Consider the following 25,496-nt stretch of genomic DNA (forward strand, 5'->3'; position numbering starts at 1 on the left):
AAACCCCTGCAAACCCCCAGCAGCCCACCCCTGATCTGCTATTCCATGAAGAGACCAGGGGAATGTTTGAAGCTGACTATGTTCTGTGTTGTAGTATCCTGTTTTTCCAGCCCTTTCCCCGATACATCTTCTGCAGTGTTCTACAGCAAAAAAATCACAGGAATTGTGGATCATCGTTGGGGGCGGGGGGAAATGGAACGTTGTGGTGTTATTACAGCCACCCAATGGATTAATGATGATGATTGATTGATCGATTGATTGATTGACTCACAAGCACTAATATTTATTTATTTATTTATTTATTTAATTTGTATACCGCCCTTCTCCCAGAAGGGACTCAGGGCGGTGAACAGCCAAAATTAAAAAACATACAAATGCAAAAGTTAAGATAATTAAAAGAATTAAATCACTGGCTACCCAATTTAAAACCCCAAATCCGTAAAATTTAAAATCCCAATTAAAACCATTTAGGCTAGGCCGGCTTGATGAAATAAAAACGTCTTCAGGGCTTTACGGAAGGTCCGGAGGTCTGGGATCAATCATATTCCAGGAGGCAGCTCATTCCACAGGGCGGGTGCCCCCACAGAGAAGGCTCACCCCCTGGGGGCCGCCAGCCGACATTGCCTGACCGACGGCACCCCGAGGAGGCCCTCTCTGTGAGAGCGTATTGGCCAGTGGGAGGTTATCGGTAGCAGCAGGCGGTCTCGCAAATATGAGCATCATGACTGTTTCCAGCCAGGAAAGGAGTATGTTTGAAGCTGACTATGGTTCTGTGTCGTAGCACCCTATTTTTCCAGCCTTTTCACTATCCAACACACTTTCTGTGAGGATTTTGCAGTCTTCTACAACAGAAATAACAGGAATGGTGAATTATCCTTGTGGAACAAAAGATAGAATGTTATGGTATGATGATGATTACAGCCATCCAGTGGATTACTGATGATGATTGATTGATTGATTGATTGACCGATTAACAAGCACTAATATGAGTATCATGACTGTTTTCAGGCAGTAGGTGAGACCTTGAAGAAAAAGTGGCTGTGGCTTCAAAAATGCAAGCTGATCTTTGCAGTGGTGGGTTTTTTTCTCCTCCTGTTCCGGACATTTCAAAAACATCGCATGTTTTCTAATGCATCTTTTCCGACTGACGAAACTTGCTTTTATTCCAACCTTCAGCACGAAAGGCGTGCGCTCTTTTGCCAAAACCGCATGTTATTTACCGCTAGTGCAACAATAGCCCCATGTATATAAATATATATATCGCATTAAAGGATACTGCCACAGAGTGAATCATACATAAAACTCTGCACATTTGGCCAGATAATTTTTTGTTAACGCTTAGCAAGCAGAATGTGCTTTTCATCAGATAAAATACCACATCCCGATTATAATTCACAATACTGTGCATTTTGCAGTTTGGGCATAACAGAAGTGTGCAAAGGGAAGGAGCATGCTTAGATTTGATGTATTTTATATGAGCATGCTTTGGACATGACTGGAGATTCTTGTATCTTATTTCAAAATGTTAAGTCGGATGCCAGTGTTACTCAGAACTGTGGTTCCTTGATGGCACTTTATAAACAACAAACAAAATTTTATTGCTATTTTATACTATCAAGCAGACTCAGCTTGACTTGGATGGAATGAAACAACATTGCCTTAAAATCTGATATGTAGATGTCGCTAATAAAGATACAGGTGCCACATTTGTGGCTTTCCATGATTTTATTTCCAGTTACATTCTACATCATAATTCCTACTTACAAAAATAAGCAGATGAAATAATGGCAATAAGCAGAAGCTAAAATGTATATATCAAATACTTTGACCACCTAATGAGAAGGAAGGACTCACTGGAGAAGAGCCTAATGCTGGGAACGATTAAGGGCAAAAGAAGAACGGGACGACAGAGAACGAGGTGGCTGGATGGAGTCACTGAAGCAGTAGGCGTGAGCTTAAATGGACTCCAGAGGATGGTAGAGGACAGGAAGGCCTGGAGGAATGTTGTCCATGGGGTCGTGGTGGGTCAGACACGACTTCACAACTAACAACAAAAAAAATGTATATAAAACTATACCATGTGCCAGAATACTTCCATTCCTTGTACAGTGCACCATAAGTCACATTAAGGGAATTTGTGTGTTGCCTTTATGGAAGAGTTCTTGCCATCCAAATTCGTTTTGTTTGTTTTGTAATCTTAGTTCGAGACTGCTACTGCCTGTCCCCATCTCACATTTCTCCACCCAAGTTTCTTGCACAATAAGGGAGCCAGTCATCAGCAAAATTCCCAAATTCGTAATCCCGTGAAGACCTGTGTGGATATTTACCTTCCTTTTCAGCAACAGAGATGTTGAAAGGAGAGCTGATGAAGAGTAGACACTCTTCAAGTTCCTTTCTGCATACCCTTTGTCAACATTCTTGCTGAACAGGAAAGTGTCCATGTCTAAATTAGTTCCCAATGTAATCATTTCAGTATAGCAGAAATTATTTGAAGATGCCTAAAAATTTACTCAAGGAAAAAATGGTTCTGTGAAGTTCTAGCAAATAGAGGCCTTGTACCATTAGTCTTACTCATGGCATTCATGCTATGATTAAGTAGCTATATGTTTGTGCATATCAAGGATTATAATCAAGGATTACACACACACACACACACACACACACACACACACATATGGCAATTTTTAATATAGAGTTGACGTCCTTAGGGCTCTCTGAGCTTGGCTGTTTTCCTGCAGATGTTTCAACTGTACTGATGATATTACCTAATTTGGTCATGAAACATCTGCAAGAAAACAGCCAAGCTCAGAGAGCACCAAGGACCCCTCATTTCAACCCTTAGCAACAAATATCCTCCTTTATTGACAGTTGATATCAAAGAACCCATTATAGCCCTATCAGGAGGATAGAAGGATAGTTATAATTCAACTCACTGAGGTGGATATTGCTGTCTCCTGTTCTGCTCCAGCTACGGACCCCAAAGAACGCAGCACACACAAACTCTATACAAAGCTTATTTTACTCAAATAACTTAGTCTTTATCATTCAAAGGCTGTTAATGAACTGTCTTAACAGCCTACCAGAATTCTAAGATAAGGTAATCACAATCTTACTAGAGTTGGCAGAAAGCCCAGAAGTAATTTTGCAGACGTGAAGGAGAGTGAACTAAAGTTGTTCTCTACAGCTTGTTGCAAGCGGTGTTCCTTCTTAAATAGGCTAAGGGAGTGGCCAATTAGCCCCAAGCCTTACTCTCGAGGAGACCTCCTCCTGAGGAGCCACTCCTGCCTTTTGGCAGCTCTGCGCACCCGTGCATTGAGAAGAGGCTCCTCCTCTTCGTCCTCTTCACTTAAAGGAGCTTCTGGAGGTTCTGAAGGCCCTGGCTGAATCCTTGCCTCTGGCACCACATCTTCTCCAGCCTCCTCACTGTCCAACTCGAGCGCCAGCTGCAACGGCTACTGATGCATCACCACACCAGCCTTCTCATTGTTGGAATCAGGTACTAGCTGCACAAGCCACTGACAGGCCACAACATCTCCATGCAAAGGATAACTCAAGAATAATAGTCAATACTTAGCATAGCTAAGCTATTACCATAATCTTTTGCTCCTGTTGACTTCAGGTAGTCTTTGACTTACAACCATTCATTTAGTAACCATTCAGAGTTACCACAGAAAAAGGTAACCCGCAACCTGTGTCCTCACATTTACAACTGTCACAGCATCTACACAGTCACATGATCAAAATCCAGGCGGTTGAGAACCGGCATGTATTCATGGCAGTTGTGGTCATAAGTTGAGGACTACCTGCAGTCAGATTTGACCTGACATTAGGGGATCATAATTGCATTATATCATCAATCAGGAGGACATCTGATCAACGTTGTCACATTACTGCACAGGACTTCATCACATATACACAGCACAATTATACAGTAGTGGCCAAAATTGTGGGAACCTTTTGGGGAAAGTGTATTTTCTAAAACTAGCTAATAACACCACTTTTTTTTTTTTTTGGAGTAGTACCATAAAATTGTATATCAATGGAAAGATAATTTAATCAAGAATGTAATGCAGTAACATTTATGAAGGATTTGCTATTATAATAGCAGTTATAGTATAAAGAAAAAAAGTGAAACACGTAGAACAAATGAGTTATACAAAAATGATCACCATAGAAAAAACGAGATATACAAAAATGATCACCATGTCAGTTAATACTTTAGTTGGGTAACCTTTAGCATAAATTACGGCCTTGCAACATCTTCCCATGGAGTGAACCAAGTCTTTTAGTTCTGCAGCTGTTATAATGTGAAACCAAGATTGAATGATAGCTTCTATTAACTAGGTTTTATTGCTGGGTCGCTTCTGACTAACAAGTTTCTTTAGTCGGCTCCATAAATTTTCAATTGGGTTAAGGTCTGGGTATTCCCAGGCCATTCCAGCAGTGGAATATGATGATCTTGAAACTCCAAAAAAAAAAAAAAAAGTGGTGTTATTAGCTATCAAACCTCAAAAATACACTTCTCCCAAAAGGTTTCCACAATTTTGACCATGACTATACATTCAAAGAAACTTCTGAGACCTACACGGTTTTAAAATTGCATCAGAAGGAATTTAAAAGTTGTAATAGTGTTTGATTGATACATGACCTCTCTTTTCTGTTGTAAGCAAGAAAGACAGAATTGAAATTCTGCAATATTGAACTAAAATGGTTTACAACGGGGAGCATTAGCTTAAAACATGCAAGATGATTGTTTAAAAACGAAGATTTTTATTATAGTCATGCGGTGCATCTGAATACGGTGGGTCACCACTGGCATTAGATATCAAAGCCCAGCTTGAAGAAAGTTTTTGCTGTCATCAATATGGTTTTTCCCAGAGAAGTTCCTTGGTTCCTTTCTCCATCTTTACTTTTTTTTTTTTTAAAAAAAATGAATTTTAGAATTGCTTTGTCTCCTGAGGCAACACATATTTTATCTGCGTTTTGTTATTGTGTTTTAAGAAGGGAGTCATTGCATTCTCTAGAGCAGGGGTCCCCAAATCCCAGGCTGCGGCCAACTACCAGGCCATGGCCTATTCAAAACCAGGCCGTGTGAGTGGCGGGCTAGAATGCACGCGTGTGCAGCTCAACTTGCTTACTCACGTGGTCTGGTTCCCCTCCACTTCCCCCTCCCCGGCCAAGCTACAAATATTGGGGACTGCTGCTCTAGAAAGAATTAAATTAATCTCTCTTTCTCTCTCTCTCTCTCTTATTTAATTTTATTTTTTGAAAATATTGGCATGCCACTCTTGATGTTCTAGTAATCATCATACTTCTTCTTTCTTTCTTTTTTTTTTTAACAATTCAATTTCAGAAGAAAATACTGCCATATGCCAATGGGTAGCTTCTGCCCCAGTAGGAGATTAAGATACTTTTTTAGCTAACTGTGCCATGCAGTTGATGGTTAAAATTATCTTAAGATAATTGGCCAACTGGAGCTTTCATTACATGACAGGTGATGGGAAATGAACTGTATTATATCCCGATTTCTGGTCTCCTAAGAAAAGACGACAAAAGACACAATGGAAGAAAGCAGCAACCTGATAAATTTATATGACTGTGTTAATGATGCATTGATGCAGATTCTTTGAAGTCTTTCCAGGACTAACAACAATGAAAGGGTTCAGCATGATGGTATTTGCAAATAAGAATGGGGAAAAAAATGTTCATAGTGATTTAAATTCTTCTTCAATCAATACCACACATGGTGTCCAATCCTACAACTTTAACTTTGATCTGGCATCTTGTTAACCTAGCAAACCCTCCTCATTAAGCACAATGTTTTGAAATAGTCATATACAGGTAATCCTCGTCTTACAATAGTTCATTTAATGACCATTCAAAATTACAATGGCACTGAGAAAAGTGACTTATATGACCATTTTCACACTTATGACTGTTGCAGCATCCCCAGAGTCACTTGATCAAAATTCAGATGCTTGGCAACTGACTCATATTTATGACGGTTGCAGTGTTGTGACAAGCAAAGTCAGTGGGGAAGCCAGATTCACTTAACAACCATCTTACTAGCTTAATAACTGCAGTGGTTCACTTACCAACGATAGCCCCCCAAAAAGTCATAAAATGGGGCAAAACTCATTTAACAAGTGTCTCACTTAGCAGGAATGTTGGGCTCAATTGTGGTCGTAAGTTGAGGACTACTTGTACATTACTTCGTGTGTCTCACTGCAACTTGGAGAGATAGGCCTTCTTGACCTCCACAACAATCTTAAATAGATCAAAATTATCTTTTTATGGAGAAAAAGAATCTCTGAGATTCAGACTGGAGGCTGATTTATAATTTAACCCACGGCAGTAAGTGGTCCAAATATTCATCCCAAATATTGTATAAATGAAATGATGAAATTGCAGCCCACTGGGAAACAAAATATAGGAGGATTTGGCTATTTTTAAGGGGTGGGAAATTTCCTATGGACTTTGGTGTGCTATAAGATGTGCTTCTAAAATGACTTGGCCACGGAAAATCTTAAATATAATATAATTTTAACCTGAACTTAATTCAATCATCCCAATGGATTTAAACATATCCTCTTACTGACCCAGGAAAATGACAATTGAGCAGCAAATTCTGGAGGCCACATTAAGGACATGTCCCACCAAAGGTAGCTCCAAGATTTCTGGTTAGACACCATGAAAAATTGCTTTAAATAATCCATTGTATCATTGATGGAAAATTGAAACGGGATTGAAACAAACGATTATCTCTTGGAAAGTGATCAAGTATGTTGGATTGGACACCTTGCATCTATATAAATACATATTACATCTTATTGTTAACAGCGGTGCCAATACCTGTATGATTGCTTAACTGCTTTTAAATTTTCATTTTTGTTTCCAGCACCAACAAGTTGCTTCCACTATTTTACATGTTAGTTTAACTTCTTGCTATATGTGTGTTTGTTTGGTGGGAGGAGATGAGGAAGGGAATTGAAATTGATGATAATGTCATATTAAAGCTATTTCTACATCTGTAACAGGAATGTCATACGTTTCCTCCTGACACAAGTCATTGTTGATTTCACTATTATAGGGGAAAGGCTCTAGGGCGGCAGATAAGGCTGTTGCCATGGTGATGAAGGAGATACCGAGGGAGGAGTCTCCGGAGGAAAAACCCCTCCTTACTATGAAATCACAGGTGGGCAGAATGGTCTGGATTTGAAGGAGGAAGCTGGTGTATTTCAATGCAAATGGAGATCAACCGTTAGTAGAGCTACCATATTTTGGTTGCAAACATGCAGGCACTAGGTGGCAGTAGAGAAGTATCATTTTAGTATCTATTTGCTGCCATCTTGTGGTCAGTGGTTCTCTTCCACTGAGATATGGTAGCTCAATCACTTTCTAGAAGTCTTCCATTCTTCATGACTTCTATGTTCAATTAGACCTCTCTCTCTCCCTCTCTCTCTCTCTCTCTCTCTCTCTCTCTCTCCCTCCCTCCCTCCCTCCCTCCCTCTCTCTCCCTCTCTCTCTCTCTGCTTTCTCTTACTCTTGCTGTACCTTTTTCTTTCTTTGTTTTCTCTCCCGCTCTCTCTCTTCCTCTCTCTTGTTCTAACTTTATCACCACACTGGGAGAGAGCTATTTAAATCCACATATTCTTCATCCAAATTACACTGAAGGCATATTGGCAAAAAATAATAATAATAATAATAATAATAATAATAATAATAATAATAATAATAATAATAATAATAGGTGAAAAATGTTAAATTTTTAAAATCACCTTGCTGATATGTTTTAACAGAATATTTTCACCTGTATCCTTTACAAAAAAAAATAAACTATATCCAGCATTTATTTATAGATATATTTATATGATTTCTTCTTTGGCATTGCTCTCAGGGTCCGGCTTACAGTATTATAATATTATATGCAATATATTGTTACAAGATTTTTCAAAGAAGTATGTAAGACCTAAAATATAGTATAAAGCAGAGAAAAACATTACTTCTGGTTCCCCATTTCACATATTCTGCATTAATGTTGGATTTTTTTTGAAGGCAGGTGTTCGAAGTAAAATGGCTTACGTAACAAGATTGTGCATGTTAGTCATTAGCAAAGCATCTAAAACTGTTCAAAATTACCAGCTGTGATCCATGCTGTCCATAGTTACATAAAGTAGTGATATAAATGAACATTAATGGCAAAAAGATAAAAAACATACTTGGTTTGTTGAGTTTTGTGCCGTACTTCACAGTATTTAATGCTTTTGAAATAGTCATGTTTACTGATTTCTACCACCCCTACCTCCTTCACACAAGTCCACCATGTTGCATGTGGAGGCCATTTTTCTCTAGAATGTTCTGTTTGCTGTGGCTCATGCGAGATCTTATCCAAATTGTACCCAATTGTCTTCAGTTTTGCAGTTTGCAGTTCTCAACCTTAGAAAAGCTAGGTTATACATTAACAGATTAAATGAAACATGGCAAAACTGAAGAAGTGTTTCTTCAAAAGCCAACAATCAAACAAGCAATCTAATGACCAATCTATTTTGTTGAAACAGTCTGCTTTAGTAATCAATATATGAGACTTCAATCTTATAACTTAAAGCTAAGGTCAACAGGAATGAATGTCCTTAACTTTCTAATTCCTAGTGTGACAGAACATTAAAAAATATTGGTTCTTTTTTAAGAACTAATATTTGCACATAGGATATAAATATTATTATATTATTATATTATATTATATTATATTATATTATATTATATTATATTATATTATATTATATTATATTATATTATATTATATTATATTATATTATTATTATATTATATTATATTATATTATATCATTTCATATCATATCATATCATATCATATTATTTATATCATATATTATATTATATTAATTATATCGTATCATATATCATATCATTACATTACATTACATTACACTACACTACACTACATTATTAATTATTTTTTCATTATAAGATAAAAATACAGAAAAAACAAAAGTTAGAAAACTAAGAGGAGAGAGAAAATGCAGAGAGAAAAAAATAGTGATTTCTGACTTTTTCTGTGCAGTGAAATACAAACAAATACTTCAACCTTTTGTTTTACATTTCACAACATTTCAAGCCATTTCTATAATAACGAAGTCATTCTAATCATGAAAATCTAAAATCAAGTTTCCATTTTGTTTCACATTGGCATTACTTTTGAATCTATACTGTGATTAGCATTAGGTATGATTTATTAAAACAAGTTGACTTCTCACTGTTCATTATTAGGAAACTGCAGTTAAAAGTAAACATATGGGTTTGATTCTAAAGCTCTGAATATGATAAACCAGAATATTAAATAGTTATTCAGTAAAATGTGGATAGCTAACAAGACTTGGGTGGAATAAATGGAGATATTTGATTCAGATCCCTAAGGTAAAACGAATAACATTTCGCATTTGGAGGAAATTGCTAAATTTAGTGTTACAATATAATCTCAAGGATTTTTCAGTAGTTTAATTACATATTGGCATTAATTGCATCTTTCATCTGAATGCATGACAAATGGAGGGAAAAATAGATTGTCACAGGATGCAGTAATACTAAGGGATTAGTATTAGTATACAGGAAGGGCTGTACGGAACAGTCTGGCCAGGGATCTCTTGTTAAATTAATCCTTATAATCAACTATTTTAATTAAGGTTCTGAATTGTACTATGTATGGACCCTCATGTGCCTTTGACAGACTTAAATATTAACTCTGTAATACTGTGATTTTTTTTTTAGACTTTCTGCATCAAAATGTGGGCCGTGGCTCTAAATTTTGGTTCCTCCCCTAGTTATTGGATCATACTCATTATTATTATTACTATTATTATTGTTTGTATGGAATAAATGGAAAGTTACATTTAAAACAAAACACAACCCAAAGGCTTTATGCTTTTAACTTCATTTTATTTACTAAATGCATTACTAAAAACAATTCAAGAGAGATAAGAGACATATCAAAAGAAAAGTAAAATATAATTAAGAAAGTAAATGTAAGTAAACATAGGATCTGAATTGTCAAGGAGATTAATGTTTCTTTAGCTATCTCAAGCACATCAAATGTCAGGCAGGGAAGATCAGGTCCACTCATGAAAGTCCAGTTAAACTGATTTATTGCTACTCAGACCTACGCACAGGAATATACTCAACTAAGAGTTAGCACCTGCTAGGAGTTACCAGAATTCAGGGGAAGTTGGACTTCGTTCACTTGTGTCTACATAATGATTCTAAACTAACCCCTCTTTTGATTCTGCTAAGACTAAACTAAGACTAAACTAGGACTAAGCTATGACTAACGAGGAAAAACTAAGAGTAAGACTAAATTAAGACTAAACTAAGAACTTTAAACGAAGAGTATCTGATTAACACGATATGTACATAGTAGCTAGAATTATAGGCAACGTAATTCTAATTATAGATGATCTAATTTTAACTATAGAATCACATATTCTAATTGCTTGTAAAGTAAAAATATAAACTAAATGTATAATAAGCCATATTTGGGATGTGGCACAAATCCATACACTAAGCCATTATCTAAGAAAAGTTTCCAGTTAGAAATGAATTCTATATCAGATTTACTTTTAAGTATAACATGTTGGACATCAAAACATAGCCCCATAATTTCCATCTTTCAAAGGAACAAATCAAACATGCTTTCCAATAAGAAGCATGTGATAATCCTTAGCACAGCTAACGTAAGAAGTTCAATATGACACATGGCTTGATGAAAAGTTGAATAAAAGTATTTCTAATTGCAAAGGAAATTCAGCTTCAAAAGCTGTTTCATTCTCATGTGAATCATGTTCCTTTTTAACTTCATGGGAGCTATTTGCGTGGAATATTTTTTTTCCCAACAGAAGTAAATGAATTTTACACAATTGAATTCGCCAGATTGAAGCGTACAGTGTGTTTAAAATAATGGTAACCATAGCAGTAATAAACAATATAGGCCATTATTATCAACAATTTGCAAATGTATGTATTAAAATACCAGCCCACCTTTTTATTATTATTTCTACATATTCAAATACCCATGAATGTTAAATTACTTGAATGATTCAAACTAATTCAAAGGCAGCTCAAACCTTGCAATTATTTCATTTAATTTACTCCATTTGTGTAAAATCCCAAAGTAGCTTAATTCAAGTTATTAGGAATTGCCAATATGCTTCTGTGCCTTAAAATAACTCCTTCTCAGTTGCCTTTTACAGATTTGCAATATTGAATTATCCACACACATACGTCAAGGTAAATAAGTAACTTCAGAGGGACCATTGTTCCACCAGATATTACACTGAAAATGTATTCGTTTCTCCCTATGTAAGAAGGTTGTGATTCTGTCTGTATTTTACGTGAATATGTGTTAACGCCTTGCCAATTCCCAAGAGCAGTTCCTTAACAAACATACAAAGCAAAATGAATATCTGAGTGGTCTTTGTATATGAAGTTATGCACAGGTAATAATCCTTGTAGGAAAATCTACCTGTTTGATGATACCACTTTTTATTGACCTACAGATACAGTACAGCGCAGGAAGCTTTGCTTTGATACATCCTGTTTTGGTTTTACATGCAAACCAGTTTATGAATCAGGCAAATTGAATGAGAGAGAGAGTGGAACTCCTGATTCATATTCTAATGTGTTTTCATGCCCATTTGCTTTTATTTCCAGTAATCATAAGAGTTTTCCAGAGTGAACTGTTTATTGGTTTGTGCATGTTTTTGTGCTCCTGTGTTGTGAACTGACCTCATCTTTGCCATCGTTGACAAGTATTTCTGATAATTGCCTCCAGATCAGCTTTGTTGTATTTGATCGTGTTGCCTTTATCACTTGCAGACTGCTATCAATACTTCGCTGCCTTTTAATGCCGATCCCCATGCACCTTTCATAGGGAGCATTTGTCTGACATCGTGTAAGACTGCAAGAAAATGAGAAAGTTTTAGATCCAACTTTATGTGTTTCGTCTGTAGTAGTAGGGAAGCCATTTAAAAATTCTCTCTGTGCTAGACTCCCATGTTGTATTCTTAATGCATACAGGCATAGATCAAAAGGATGGCCTTGGTCATGTCACTATTTTCCGGCAAAACTGTATCTCCTCTGGAGTTGATCAAAAACAATTGAATGCGACCTGCATGGCTATATCGTATTTCTTCACTGCTGGAGTCTATCCACGGGGAACCTATTTTCAGTGGTTTCCATGACATGGCTTTATGTAGTCTACAAACTCAGCTTTAATGTAGAAAAGGAAAACATTTAGTTCCATTCTAGACCTTCTATGGTGATGAAGGAGATACCGAGGGAGGAGTCTCCGGAGGAAAAACCCCTCCTTACTATGAAATTAAAGGTGGGCAGAATGGTACGGATTTGAAGGAGGAAGCTGGCATATTTCAATGCAAATGGAGATCAACCGTTAGTAGAGCTACCATATTTTGGTTGCAAACACTCAGCCTCTAGGTGGCAGCAGAGAAGTATCATTTTAGTACCTATTTGCTGCCATCTTGTGGTCAGTGGTTCTCTTCCGCTGAGATATGGTAGTTCAATCATTTTCTAGAAGCCCTCCATTCTTCTTGACTTCTATGTTCAATTAGACCTCTCTCTCTCTCTCCCTCTCTCTCTCTCTCTCTCTCTCTCTGTCTCTCTCTCTCCCCTCCCTCCCTCTCTTCCACTCTTTCTCTTCCTCTCTCTTATTCTAACTTTATCACCACACTAGGAGAGCTATTTAAATCCGCATATTCTTCATCCAAATTACACGGAAGGCATATTGGCAAATAATAATAGTAGTAGTAGTAGTAGTAGTAATAATAATAATAATAATAATAATAATAATAATAATAATAATAATATTATAGGTGAAAATGTTAAATTTTTAAAATCACCTTGCTGATATGTTTAACAGAATATTTGACAAAATTAGATTGTCTACCTTAGCTTCTCAACCATGCCTTCCCAGAGTATTGAATAGAACTCTGAGTCCTGACAGTAGGATTATTGTTTTAATCACTTGAAGTTAGCCAGCAGCATTCATGTCCAAGAATGGTAACAACATTAACAAGAGCTTGACAACTGAAAGAACAAACACCCTCAACCTGATGTCTTTCCAATGTTTTGGAATCACAGCAATTTCAGGTTTCTAAAGAATGCCAGCCTACTTCAACTCTGAACCGCCTTCCAGAATAATGTACAGGCAATCCTTGACTTAAGTGGGACGCAATGGCTCAGTGGCTAAGATACTGAGCTTGTCAATCAGAAGATCAACAGTTCAGCGGTTCGAATCCCTAGCGCTGCGTAACAGAGTGAGCTCCTGTTACTTGTCCCAGCTTCTGCCAACCTAGCAGTTTGAAAGCATGTAAAAAATGCAATTAGAAAAATAGGGACCACCTTTAGTGGGAAGGTAACAGCGTTCGGTGCGCCTTTGGTGTTTAGTCATGCCGGCCACATGACCACGGAGACGTCTTCGGACAGTGCTGGCTCCTCGGCTTAAAAACGGAGATGAGCACCACCCCCTAGAGCCAGAAACGACTAGCACACATGTGCAGGGGAACCTTTACCTTTAATCCTTCTGTTACTACCACAACTGAGCCCAAAATGTCCATTGCTAAGCAAGACGCTTATTAAATGTACTTTTGCCCCATTTCACAACTTTTTTTGCCACAGTTCTTAAGTGAATCACTGCAGTTGCTAAGTTAGTAACGCAGTTCTTAAGTGAACCTGGCCTCCCCGTTGACTTTGCTTGTCATAAATATGAACCAGTTGCCAAGCAACCAAATTTTGATCACCTGACCATGGAAAGGCTGCAACAGTTGTAAGTGTGAAAAATGGTCATATGACACTTTTTTCACTGCTGTTGTCACTTCAAACGGTCACTAAACGAATGGTTATTAGTCAAGGACTAGCTGTATGATTTTTCTTTTCAACTTCCAAGTGTAACTTATAACCTTGGGATTCTGTAATAATTCTCTTTCAAATATTAACTTGGCCTAACTACGTGCTTGCTTTTTCTGAGATTAGTTAAGCTGTCTAGGAGATCTAACTAACATAAGGTTTAATGGGACTTACTATAAGCTGCATAGCTTGTAGTATGTTTTAAAGCAGGGGTCTCCAATCTTGGCAATTTTATGACTTGTGGACTTTAATTCCCAGAATTCCTCAGCCAGCACATGCGTTAGAGAGCCACAGTTGTGATGGCTATCACGTAAGGATTGAAAATTGCCTTCTGAAGACAAATCTCATAGCCCCATGGGGGTGCTACAATGATCCTAAGTGTGAAAAACAGTCATAATTAACTTTATTTCAGTGCTGTTGTAACTTTGAACCGTCACTAAATGAATGCTTATAAATTGAGGGTTACCTGTAATCTAACACGGCCCTAGTGAAAGCTAGTTTTAGGCGCTACTCAATGATCCCTAACATTTTGAAATGTTGGTTTCCATCCTTGGGGATTTCAATTTTCACAGATTTTGCAGTAAAGGACAGCTTCTGGCAATGCCAAAGTTGAGACGGATTCGTCTATGATTTTTGGACATGACAACAACCTGTAGACACCTTACAAAATTATTATTTTTTAATTAAAGGCCAATAAAACTGTTAAGCCGTGACAGTTATTAGATTATGAAGGGCCATTTGTAAGTTAAGTATTAAACATTTTATTTATTTTAGGAGGACACATATAATACTGTATTGAATCTGGCTTATTGGCTGCTGCTATGGTATCATTATTTAACTTTGTAGAATAAGGGTATTCAGTCCACCAGCCTCTAACCAGTTTTATCGTATATATGATGTACAGTGACAATAAAGGCTATACTAATGCCTTCGTAAGGACACACTTGGAATACTGCATTCAGTTTTGGTCGCCACGATGTAAAAAAGATGTTGAGCCTCTAGAAAGAGTGCAGAGAAGAGTAACAAAGATGATCAGCGGACAGGAGGCTAAAACATATGAAGAACAGTTACAGAAACTGGGTATGCCTAGTTTAATGAAAAGAAGGACTAGTGGGAACATGATAGCAGTTTTCCAATATCTCAGGGGCTGCCACAAAGACGAGGGAGTCAAGCTATTCTCCAAAGCACCTGAAGGCAGACAAGAAGCAATGGGTGGAAACTAGAATAGAATAGAATAGAATAGAATAGAATAGAATAGAATAGAATAGAATAGAATAGAATAGAATAGAATAGAATAGAATAGAATAGAATAGAATAGAATTCTTTATTGGCCAAGTGTGTTTGGACACACAAGGCATTTGTCTTGGTGCGTATGCTCTCGGTGTACATAAAAGAAAAGATACATTCGTCAAGAATCATAAGGTACAACACTTAATGATAGTCATAGGAGACAAATGAGCAATCAAATCATATTAGGAAACAGTCAATATAAATCTTAAGGATACCAGCAACAAGGTTACAGTCATACAGTCATCAGTGGGAGGAGATGGGTGATAGGAACAATGAGAAGATTAATAGTAATGCAGACTTAGTAACTAGTTTGACAGTGTTGAGGGAATTATTTGTTTAGCAGAGTGATGGCGTTCGGGGAAAAACTGTCCTTGTGTCTAGTTGTTCTGGTGTGCAGTGCTCTTTAGTGTTGTTTTGAGAGTAGGAGTTGAAACAGTTTATGTCCAGGATGCAAGGGGTCTGTAAATATTTTCACAGCCCTCTTTTTGACTCGTGCAGTATACAGGTCCTCAATGGAAGGCAAGTTGGTAGTAATTGTTTTTTCTGCAGTTCTAATTATACTCTGAAGTCTGTGTCTGTCTTGTTGGGTTGCAGAGCCAAACCAGACAGTTATAGAGGTGCAGATGACAGATTAATAATTATAATGATGATAATTATGATAATGATAATAATAATAATTCCTCTGTTGAACTGCATCAGCAGCTCCTTGGGCAGTTAGAGCTTTCTGAGTTGGTGCAGAAAGAACTAATGAAGGAGAGAAGCAATTTAGAACTAAAGAGAAATTTCCTGACAGTTAGAACAATTAATCAGTGGAACAACTTGCCTCCAGAAGTTGTGAATGCTCCAACACTGGAAGTTTTTAAGAAGAGGTTGGATAACCATTTGTCTGAAGTGGTGCAGGGTTTCCTGCCTGAGCAGGGGGTTGGACTAGAAGACCTTCAAGGTCCCTTCCAACTCTGTTATTCTATTCTATTCTATTCTATTCTATTCTGTTCTGTTCTGTTCTGTTCTGTTCTGTTCTATTCTATTCTATTCTATTCTATTCTATTCTATTCTATTCTATTCTATTCTATTCTATAATATCAGCCAAGTGTACCTCTGAAAGGCAATGTTTCAAACATTGCCTTGAATAAATGTTGGCTCCCTGCCAAACTGCCATTTCTTTGTAGAAGTGAAATAGGGTTTTTTTGGCTGAGTGACTGATTTGTTTATAAGCTGCCATGCAATACTGAGAGATTAAGAACTTGATAGCCTATCCTTGAAAGCTTGTGTTTCGCTAAACAGAAATGCAAATTCCAGATCACAGGGGGTGGGGGTGGGGGGGTGGGAGAGGAGAGGAGAGGAGAGGAGAGAGGGTGTTTCATAAGGTAGGGACAGCCATGCAAAAGTCACACTTTCTGATATCCAGGTAGATGGCAACAAAAGGGACCCAGGTTGTGCCTACCTTATCGGATTTGATAGGATACCCAAATACCATCAAGGATAAATCATCCCATCGATAACCTGAGCCACGGATAACCTGATCCAGGTACAATTCAGAGTGCTGATTATTATCTTTAAAACCTATTATCTTTAAAACCTGAGTTTTAAAGATAATAATCAGCCCTTTGAATTGCAACTGGAAGCAAATGGGGAGCTAATGCAGCTGGCACAAGAAAGGTATACAGGTAGTCCCTGACTAACAGCAGCTTATTTAATGACCTTTCAAAGTTGCAATGGCACTGGAAAATGTGATTTATGCCTGTTTTTCAATGTTACGACCTTTGCAGCATCCCTATGATCCCTATGTTCAAAATTCCAGATGTTTGGCAACTGACTCATATTTATGACGGTCACAGTGTCATGTGATTCCCTTTTGCGACCTTCTGACCAGCAAAGTCACTCCTATTGAAATGAATGGAACATCGTAAAACATGATGGAAGACTGATGATTCAGCAAATCTTCCTTTCATTGCGTGATTGAGAAAACAACAACAACAACAGATTGTTGATTTGTGGAAGCAGGTTGCATTTTTTTTTCTGCAGAGACAATGCAGACAAATCAAGTTTCTTTTCAGAAGAGTGAGGGACAGAAAAAGCATAAAATAAAGCCAAACCAAACCGTTAAAAAACAAGTCTAAAATTATTGCAGGTAGTAAAGTTTACTTTCGGATGTGACGCAAATCTAATTTTAGAAGGAAAATGAATAACATAATAGTAATACTGGATTAGAGGCAAGTCTGGTAGACTGAATACCCTTATTCTACAAAGTTAAATAATGATACCATAGCAGCAGCCAATAAACCAGATTGAATACAGTACCCATATTCTGGCTCTTGAGTCTTGCTTATTGACTGCTATTAAAGTATTACTATTTAACCTTGAGGACTGTATCTCTGAATAAAGTATTATCTCTGTATGTCTTCCTCCTCAACCTCCTCAAGCATTTTCTAAATACCAGCCCTTGCACAATTTGGATTCTTCACACCCTTAACTAACTAAACTAAATCCATTTTTCTGGATTTGCACTATTCATTGAATCCTAAATTAGTTCATCAAGTAAGGTTCCCCTCATACATTAAGCCACTCAAAAACCAAACTCAGGTTAACACATTATGTATTTGAATCTGCTGAGTTTTCGAGCCTCCTAGTTAAATACTTCATGTAAGACAGACTTTAAAAGCCTCTTATTGACAATGTTCTTTCCAAGGTTATTTTTAAAGCTGCTTTTATAAATTTTCTTGAGCTAGCACTCTCACAAATAGAGGGTAGGTGTGTTATAAATCTCTTTACACAGCTAATGTGATTCTAGACTAGCTCCCATTAAGTGCAAGAAAAAGTTAAGTCACTGAGGGTCAAAACTGGATTAGGCATTCCCCCCAGCCTCCAGTTTTTCTCTCTGCTCAAAATTCGCAGTATCCCAATTAGTAATTATGAGTGGATACAAATCTGGCATCCTTAAGTGTTTTATAGTTTTAGAACTCTAAACAGCTCATTTCACCTTGCTGAGATGGGCAGTTATAGAATGAATGAATGATATGAATGAATGAATGAATGAATGAATGAATGAATGAATGAATGAATAAATGAATGAATGAATGAATTTAAGCCATTATTTATTTAACCATGGCATATTGATTTAATCGTAAATGGCTAGAATTGCAGGACACATAAACCTTATTTTACACATTCGTAGCTGGTGACAACCACACTAAAGCAAATGGAGGAGACTTCTTCCCTATCTCAAAGAATCCTGTTTCAAGTAATATTAGTAGCACCTCCTGAGAGTAGGAACTCTTTGGTGGTGGGATGGATGTCACTGCGAAGTGATGAGCATTGCTGGCTGTGGAATTCTGGGAGTTGAAGTCCACACATCTTCAGGTTGCCAAGGTTGAGAAACAATGTACCAGAGAAGCAAGCTGGATGTTCATCTATTTAGGCGAAGAACCAGATTGGTAGTTGAGAAATTCTTCAGGAATGCCACCAATGTTTAGGACAAGATCACCTGTGGGCCCCCAGTGGATAGGTCCACATAAATGTACTCACCCTTCCCTTTTTACTCTTCACATGTGCACTTACGTGTTCTCATTTAGAGAAAATTATACTCCCTCTTATACACATGCAGCCTGCCCTATTTTCTGTCATGACAATCCATTTGACTTGCTCTATGCACAGTGTTTGCATATGAGATGCAGGTTTGCCTAAGGCTGTAGAATCATAGCAGTGGACAGGATCTCAGAGGTCTTCTAGTCCAACCCCCTTCTCAAAGCAGAAGTAAAGGATCCCAGTCAACGGGTTGTCCAGTCTATTTTTTTTTAAACCTCCAGTGATGGAACATCCACAACACCAGGTGGCAAGCTGTTCCACTGATTAATTGCTCTGTCAGAAAACGTCTCCTTACTTCTAGGTTGGATCTCTCTTTAACAAGCTTCCACCCATTACTTCTTATCCTCTGGTGCCCTAGAGCAGCTGTGTGACAAACTCAAGGCCCATGGGCCAGTGGTGGGTTCCTCCCGGTTCCACTGAGCCGGTAGTGGTGACGATATGATGTCACTGAACCGGTTCTGCCCCCCGCCCCCGCCACGTTATTATTACCTTTTATTTGGCCCCACCCCCAATCTATTGCTGCCTCCTGAGTCCCAGCTGATTGGCTAGAAGGAAAAAAACTGTTTAAACTCTTGCCGCGGGGCTTCAAAGGGCCGCCCTACAGCTGATCGGTGTTAAAAGGCAGTGTGGTGGTAGACTGGTGCCTCCAAAAACAAATGAGTAGACCGGTGCCTGCAAAAATAAATGGGTAGACCAGTGCCTCCAAAAACAAATGAGTAGACCGGTACAGCTTTGCAAGCAGTTAAAAGTCTGATAGACAAGTACCTCTGCTAAATCCTAAAGAATAGTCCCATGGCCATCAAGCCACGCCCACAAAATAAGCCACACCCACAGAACTGGTAGTAAAAAAATTTAGAACCCACCCCTGCCATGGGCCAAATTCAACCCACAGAGTGCTTAGATCTGGCCCGCAGGGCTGCCCTGGAAACAGTGAAGGAACAGGCCACGATGCCTCTGCCAGTGAAAATGGAGCTTGGAAGGGCCATGCACAGCCCTCCTTGTCAGGGTGCTAATTAATCCCATTCTGCTTTTGGGTAGTCGCACCTTGATTTAGAGATGTGGATCGAGACTTTTCCTTGCAAGTATACATTAAGAAAATAAACCCGAAGATATATTTTTCTAAGAAAAACTCATTTGTTATAAAGAAAATAAAACATCTCATTATCTAAATAATTACATTTTGGCAACGTTCCTGCTGGCCACCTCTCTGCGGCCGGACCTCTTGGCAGGAGAACAAAAAAGATAGAAGAAAAGAAAAGGAACGTGGACATGCGTAGTTAGCTTACTGATAAGAAACTTGGCAAGCTACGGAAAGTCTTAAAGTCCAAAAATATGAGCTCATCTGGTAAATACAGAAATGCAGTGACACTCCTGAGCTCCATTTTTGCTGGCAGAGGGCTGCCAGGAGGCCGTCACAACCAAAAACGGACCTCAGGAGCCCATTCTCTCTGGCAGAGCACTCAAGCCACCACAGGCGCCCCCGACACTAGTGATGTCGAGCTGGCCGCGCCCACACTGGCTACGCCCCCACCAGCCCCCACGAGGTCAAACACAATCATGATGTGGCCCTCAATGAAATCGAGTTTGACATCCCTGCCCTAGAGAATAAGTCAATTCCCTCTTCTTTGTGACAATCCTTCAAGGATTTGGAAGATAGCATCTTACACTACAAGGAACAAATGAATTGCAAAAGTCCTTTTGAATTCTGATTTTGCGGCATGGAAGAATTCTTGAGCATCCCTATTCACATCCACGTCCTTTATCCCATACCATTGCCTTTCTCCTCACTCAATGTGGAACACTAAATTATTCCTTGTTTCACACTTTTGGTTTTTTTTTTTTTTCTTCGTTGCCTCTTCCTGAAGAAGCTTCTGTTTAAAGTTAGGCTTGAAAACCTGCCACTCCATCTGCAGAATTAATTAATTCCTTAATAACAGCTTCAGTTCTAATATGTTTGAAGGGCGCCAGCTTGGGGAGGTTTTTTGTAAATCTCACAGGGCAGCCGATATGCTTTCAGATAATCTTTCCAGATAATGCATTAGCTAGTTGAATTCTTTCGTTACACAGAAAGGCTAACTTGATTACAAAGCCTCAGCAGTGTGCCAAAGTTGGCTTTCTGTCCATAAATGGATGAATAGATCATTGGAAAGGAGGACATCTGATTAGTGAAAATAATAATAATAATAATAATAATAATAATAATAATAATAATAATAATAATAAAGGCAAAAATTCAACATGTTACCTCCAACAGCAAATGCCGCCTCTGCAATCAGAAAAATGAGACAGTCGACCACCTGATCAGTGGGTGCAGCAAAATTTCACAAACTGACTACCTACAACGCCATGACCGTGTTGCTAAGATCATTCACTGGAAATTGTGCCAGAAGTTTGGATTTGAGTACAGCAAAAACCACTGGGAACATCAGGTTGAGAAAGTTTTAGAGAATGAGAAACTCAAGATCTTGTGGGACTTTAGGATTCAGACTGACAGGCACTTGGTCCACAACACACCTGACATAACAATAGTTGAAAAGAAAAAAGTATGGTTCATTGACATTGCAATACCTGGTGATACACGGATTGAAGATAAGCAGCAAGAAAAAATCACAAAGTACCGGGATTTGCAAATTGAAGTTGAGCGACTGTGGAAAAAGAAATCGTGTGTTGTCCCGATTGTAATTGGAGCCCTTGGAGCAATACCCAAAGGGCTACCCCGCTATTTAGAAATTCTAAATTTGCCGGACTTGAACATTGTGACAAAAAACCACCTTACTCTGAACAGCTTACATCCTCCGACGATACCTTAACAGTTCCTAGATCCTTGGTTAGGACTCAAGCTGCTGAGCTATTAACCAGCCTCAAAGGCTGTGAATCTCACTAAAGATTAAATAATAATAATAATAATAATAATAATAATAATAATAATAATAATAATAAAACAGTGATACCCATTGTAATCGGGGCACTTGGTACCATGTCCAAGACTTTTATAACATACATCAGCAAATTGCAGCTTCCTGCAATAACACCAGCGGAACTGCAAAAAACTGCACTACATGGAACATCATACATCTTAAGAAGGTACCTGATTGATACCTAGGATGCTGGCAGCAACCCGTATCAACCATTAGCACCAATCAATGGTATTTGTGATGCATTTTGACTGAGCTTCATATTTAATGAATAAAGATGATGATGATGATGATGATGATGATGATGATGATGATGATGATAGCCTTTATTGTCATTGTACATCATGTTTACAACAAAATTGGTTAATTTAAATTGGTTACCTGAAAATGTTTCAGTTTAAGAAAGCATATGAAATCTTATCACTAGTAGCAAGGGTGGGTTCTACTTATCTTTACTACCAGTTTGCAACAGGGCCGCCCGCGCATGCTTGTTTCGCTCACTTGCGCGCACACTCTTCTGCGCATGCGCAGAAGCGTTTTGATGACGTCGGGGTCAGTGGGCAGGGCCTCCCGCTGGTTTTACTACCGGTTCTATAGAACCAGTGCGAACCGGGGGCAACCCACCACTGTCTAGTAGCTGGTAGTTTCAGACAAATAAGGATTGACATGTCCACTTAAATTTACAAAGTGGAGTAAGCGATGTAGCAATTGCTTACTTGCATGATGAATCCCACTGTGTCTGAATATCTATGAATCCCAGCAGGATAGAAACGTCTCTCATTTTATTTTCCCATATACAACAAAAACAAGACCTACAGGTAGCCCTTGACTTACAACAGTCCATTTAGTGACTGTTCAAACGGCACTGAAAAGTCACTGAAAAAAGTAACTTATGACCGTTTTCACACTTACGACCGTTGCAGCTTCCCCATGGCTATGTGATTAAAATCCAGATGCTTGGCGACTAGTTCGTATTTATGACAGTTTCAGTGTCCCAGAGCGCCATTTGTGATCGTCTGATAAGCAAAGTCAATGGGGAAGCCAGATTCACTTAACAACCGCGTTACTAACTTAACAACTGCAGTGATTCACTTAACAACGGTGGCAAGAAAAGTTGTAAAATAGAGCCAAATTCACTTAACAAATGTCTCACTTAGCAACATTAAATTTTGGGCTCATACGTGGTCATAGGTTAGGGACTATTTGGTCTCTTTCCTCTTTTTCAATAAAACCACGGCTTAAATTTTTTGCAAAATTCATTAGAAGATAGTGTATGACAGAGAACTTATTCTCCAAAGAACCCAACACTTTCCTGCTTCAAACCAGGAGCAGAAAACAGAACCCACAGATGCTTGGACATTTCCTTTCTGTTCTAAAGGACTTTATTTAAGAAACAATTTCCCATTCTTATGGCTGAATGGGTGATAGCACCAATGTGATCTGGGTGAAGCTAAGCAGGACTGGCTATGGTTCATATTTGAATGGGTGACCACCTGAAAATTCTAAACCTTTAGCCCAATCAGGAGGTTGTGGGGGGGGGGAAGCAATCTGGAAGAAGACAATACAGTAATAAATACAGGTATTCTTTAATACATGTCCATAATCGTGATCAGAATTTATGTTTCTAAGCAAGGTGGTCATTAAGGGAATCACTGCCAGTGAGTAAGTCAAGGACTGCCTGTACTTCCAACTTTGCAAGCAACATTAACTCCAGACGTGGAAAATGTTCTTGCAGTTAGGAACCATGTTGTTTTTTCACTTTAATTTCAGCCTCAAAGGATTGCAAAGCATGTGGCTGGTTGCATCATGACATTGCCGAAGCAATGTCACCCTTTGTTCTTTGAGGGGGTGGGGTTTTAAGAGCTAAAATAGCACCCCTTTTCTTCCTTAGACCAAGCATCCCTGAGGAGGAAACCTGAATCTTCCTTAACCTTGTTTCCTTCAGCAATACAAAGATGCCTGGATAGAGAGCCAATTCTCCATGCATTAAACTGAATACAGTCTTCCTTCTAGAAACCAAGAGTAATGCCATTAGTTCTGATAAATCTATCATCTGGATTCATATTAACATGGGTAGACTGCTATATCTGTTTGTGCGTTCCTTCCTCAAGTTGATGGATAATCTCTAAATCATTAGAAGGGTGTTAGCTCAGTTAGTTCAATGGCTAAAATGCTGAGTTTGTCGATCAAAAGGTCAGCAGTTCGAATCCCTAGCACCGTGTAACGGAGTGAGCTCCTGTTACTTGTCCCAGCTTCTGCCAACCTAGCAGTTCGAAAGCATGTAAAAAATGCAAGTAGAAAAATAGAGACCACCTTTGGTGGGAAGGTAACAGCATTCCGTGCAGCTTTTGCGTTTAGTCATGCCAACCACATGACCACGGAACGGAGATGATCACTGCCCCCTAGAGTTGGGAATGACTAGCACATATGTGTGAGGGGAACCTTTACCTTTACCTTAAGGTAGCAAGTGAGCCTGGGGCAAAACCAAGTTACAATTCTCCTTCAGCCATGAAAGCTTACCGAATAACTTCAGTCAATCGTTGGGACTCACTCCAACCTAATGATAGTTATGAGACAAAATCAGATAAGACATACATCATCTCAGACTCTTAGAGGGAAATATATCAATAGAATATTATGGCGCCATTGAACATTTTGGATCTTGAATAGAAAGCACTGATAGTGCAGAAAAGGAGAAGGGTGAAATCAGAAAAGATCTGTAAGCTATGAAATGATTTATAGCAATGGGCTCAGTCAAATAGAGAGATGCAATCAGTGGCCATCCCTTATGTGTGAGGTCAATGTTCAAGGAGGTGCAGGAGCAAACTTTAATTCACCTTGCATCCTATTTCAGATTCAGAACCTTTAATGACCACATAGGCACATAATTAGCAGGCTAGACACCAAATGTTCTCTTCATAGTGCTCCAAAACATCTTGTTGAAAGACTCTTGAGAGATCTTCATAGATTCATAAATTAGATCTTTATACATCAGAAGGGAAAGGCTCTTGACAGATCTTCATAGATTAGATCTTCATAGTTTAGAGTAGGGGTCTCCAACCTTGGCAACGTTAAGACTTGTGGACCTCAACTCCCAGTAAAGCTGGCTGAGGAATTCTGGGAGTTGAAGTCCACAAGTCTTAACGTTGCCAAGGTTGGAGACCCCTGGTTTAGAGGGGGGAAGGGTTAAGGGTTAATTTTCATTCTTGAGTTGTCAGATATGATTGGTCTGAAATGACCATCATCCTGCTCGTTGGCACTGTCATCTGTGGATGGAAGGAGTTAGAGTCCAACAAAAAGTGGCCAATGCTGAAGAGGACAATCTAAAGTTTCACTTTAAGCCACATAGGTGCCATGGGAGTTTCACGCACACCCTCTGCCCTTATAAGGGCTCTTACCTCATGCAGATGACATCCATAGCATCCTGTTTTCCAAATGTTTTTGGAAATGTGCCTGGGATGATTTGTGCAGCCAAATTGAACAAGTGATGGAAAGGAAAGGAATCTGGACGATGGGTCTGGTCTCTTGCCTCCTTTTGCTTTCTGCAGTTGAGATGGGCTCCCTCTTCTAGAGAAGAGGCAGATTGCCATATTGCTGGCTAGTTGCCAAACAGGGAACAGTGCGTAAATGCAAAAAGACAGGTGAATCTACATGGCCTATCCGTGTGGCTGGATTTGCACAGCATGCTAAAGTAGGCTAAATAGATTTCTGGCACAGATTGAAGAAAGCAGCTCATCGGGGTTAAACCATGATAAGCTACCTTAATCCATTATTT

General features: G+C 38.6%; 1 protein-coding gene across 1 annotated transcript in view; it reads left to right on the forward strand.

Moving 5' to 3' along the window:
- Positions 1-1,011: 1,011 nt before the first annotated feature.
- The window catches only part of PEX5L (peroxisomal biogenesis factor 5 like), a 66,137-nt gene continuing 41,652 nt past the window's right edge, over positions 1,012-25,496 (forward strand). The window contains exons 1-2 of the mRNA XM_070945077.1: positions 1,012-1,074; positions 7,091-7,195. Of these exons, the coding sequence (XP_070801178.1) occupies positions 7,127-7,195 (69 nt within the window). The 5' untranslated portion in view covers positions 1,012-1,074; positions 7,091-7,126. The remainder of the gene's footprint in view (positions 1,075-7,090; positions 7,196-25,496) is intronic.

The sequence above is a fragment of the Pituophis catenifer genome, unplaced genomic scaffold (genome assembly GCF_029215685.1).
Source record: "Pituophis catenifer annectens isolate HBS135680 unplaced genomic scaffold, rPitCat1.0.hap2 SCAF_6, whole genome shotgun sequence".
Classification (NCBI taxonomy): domain Eukaryota; kingdom Metazoa; phylum Chordata; class Lepidosauria; order Squamata; family Colubridae; genus Pituophis; species Pituophis catenifer.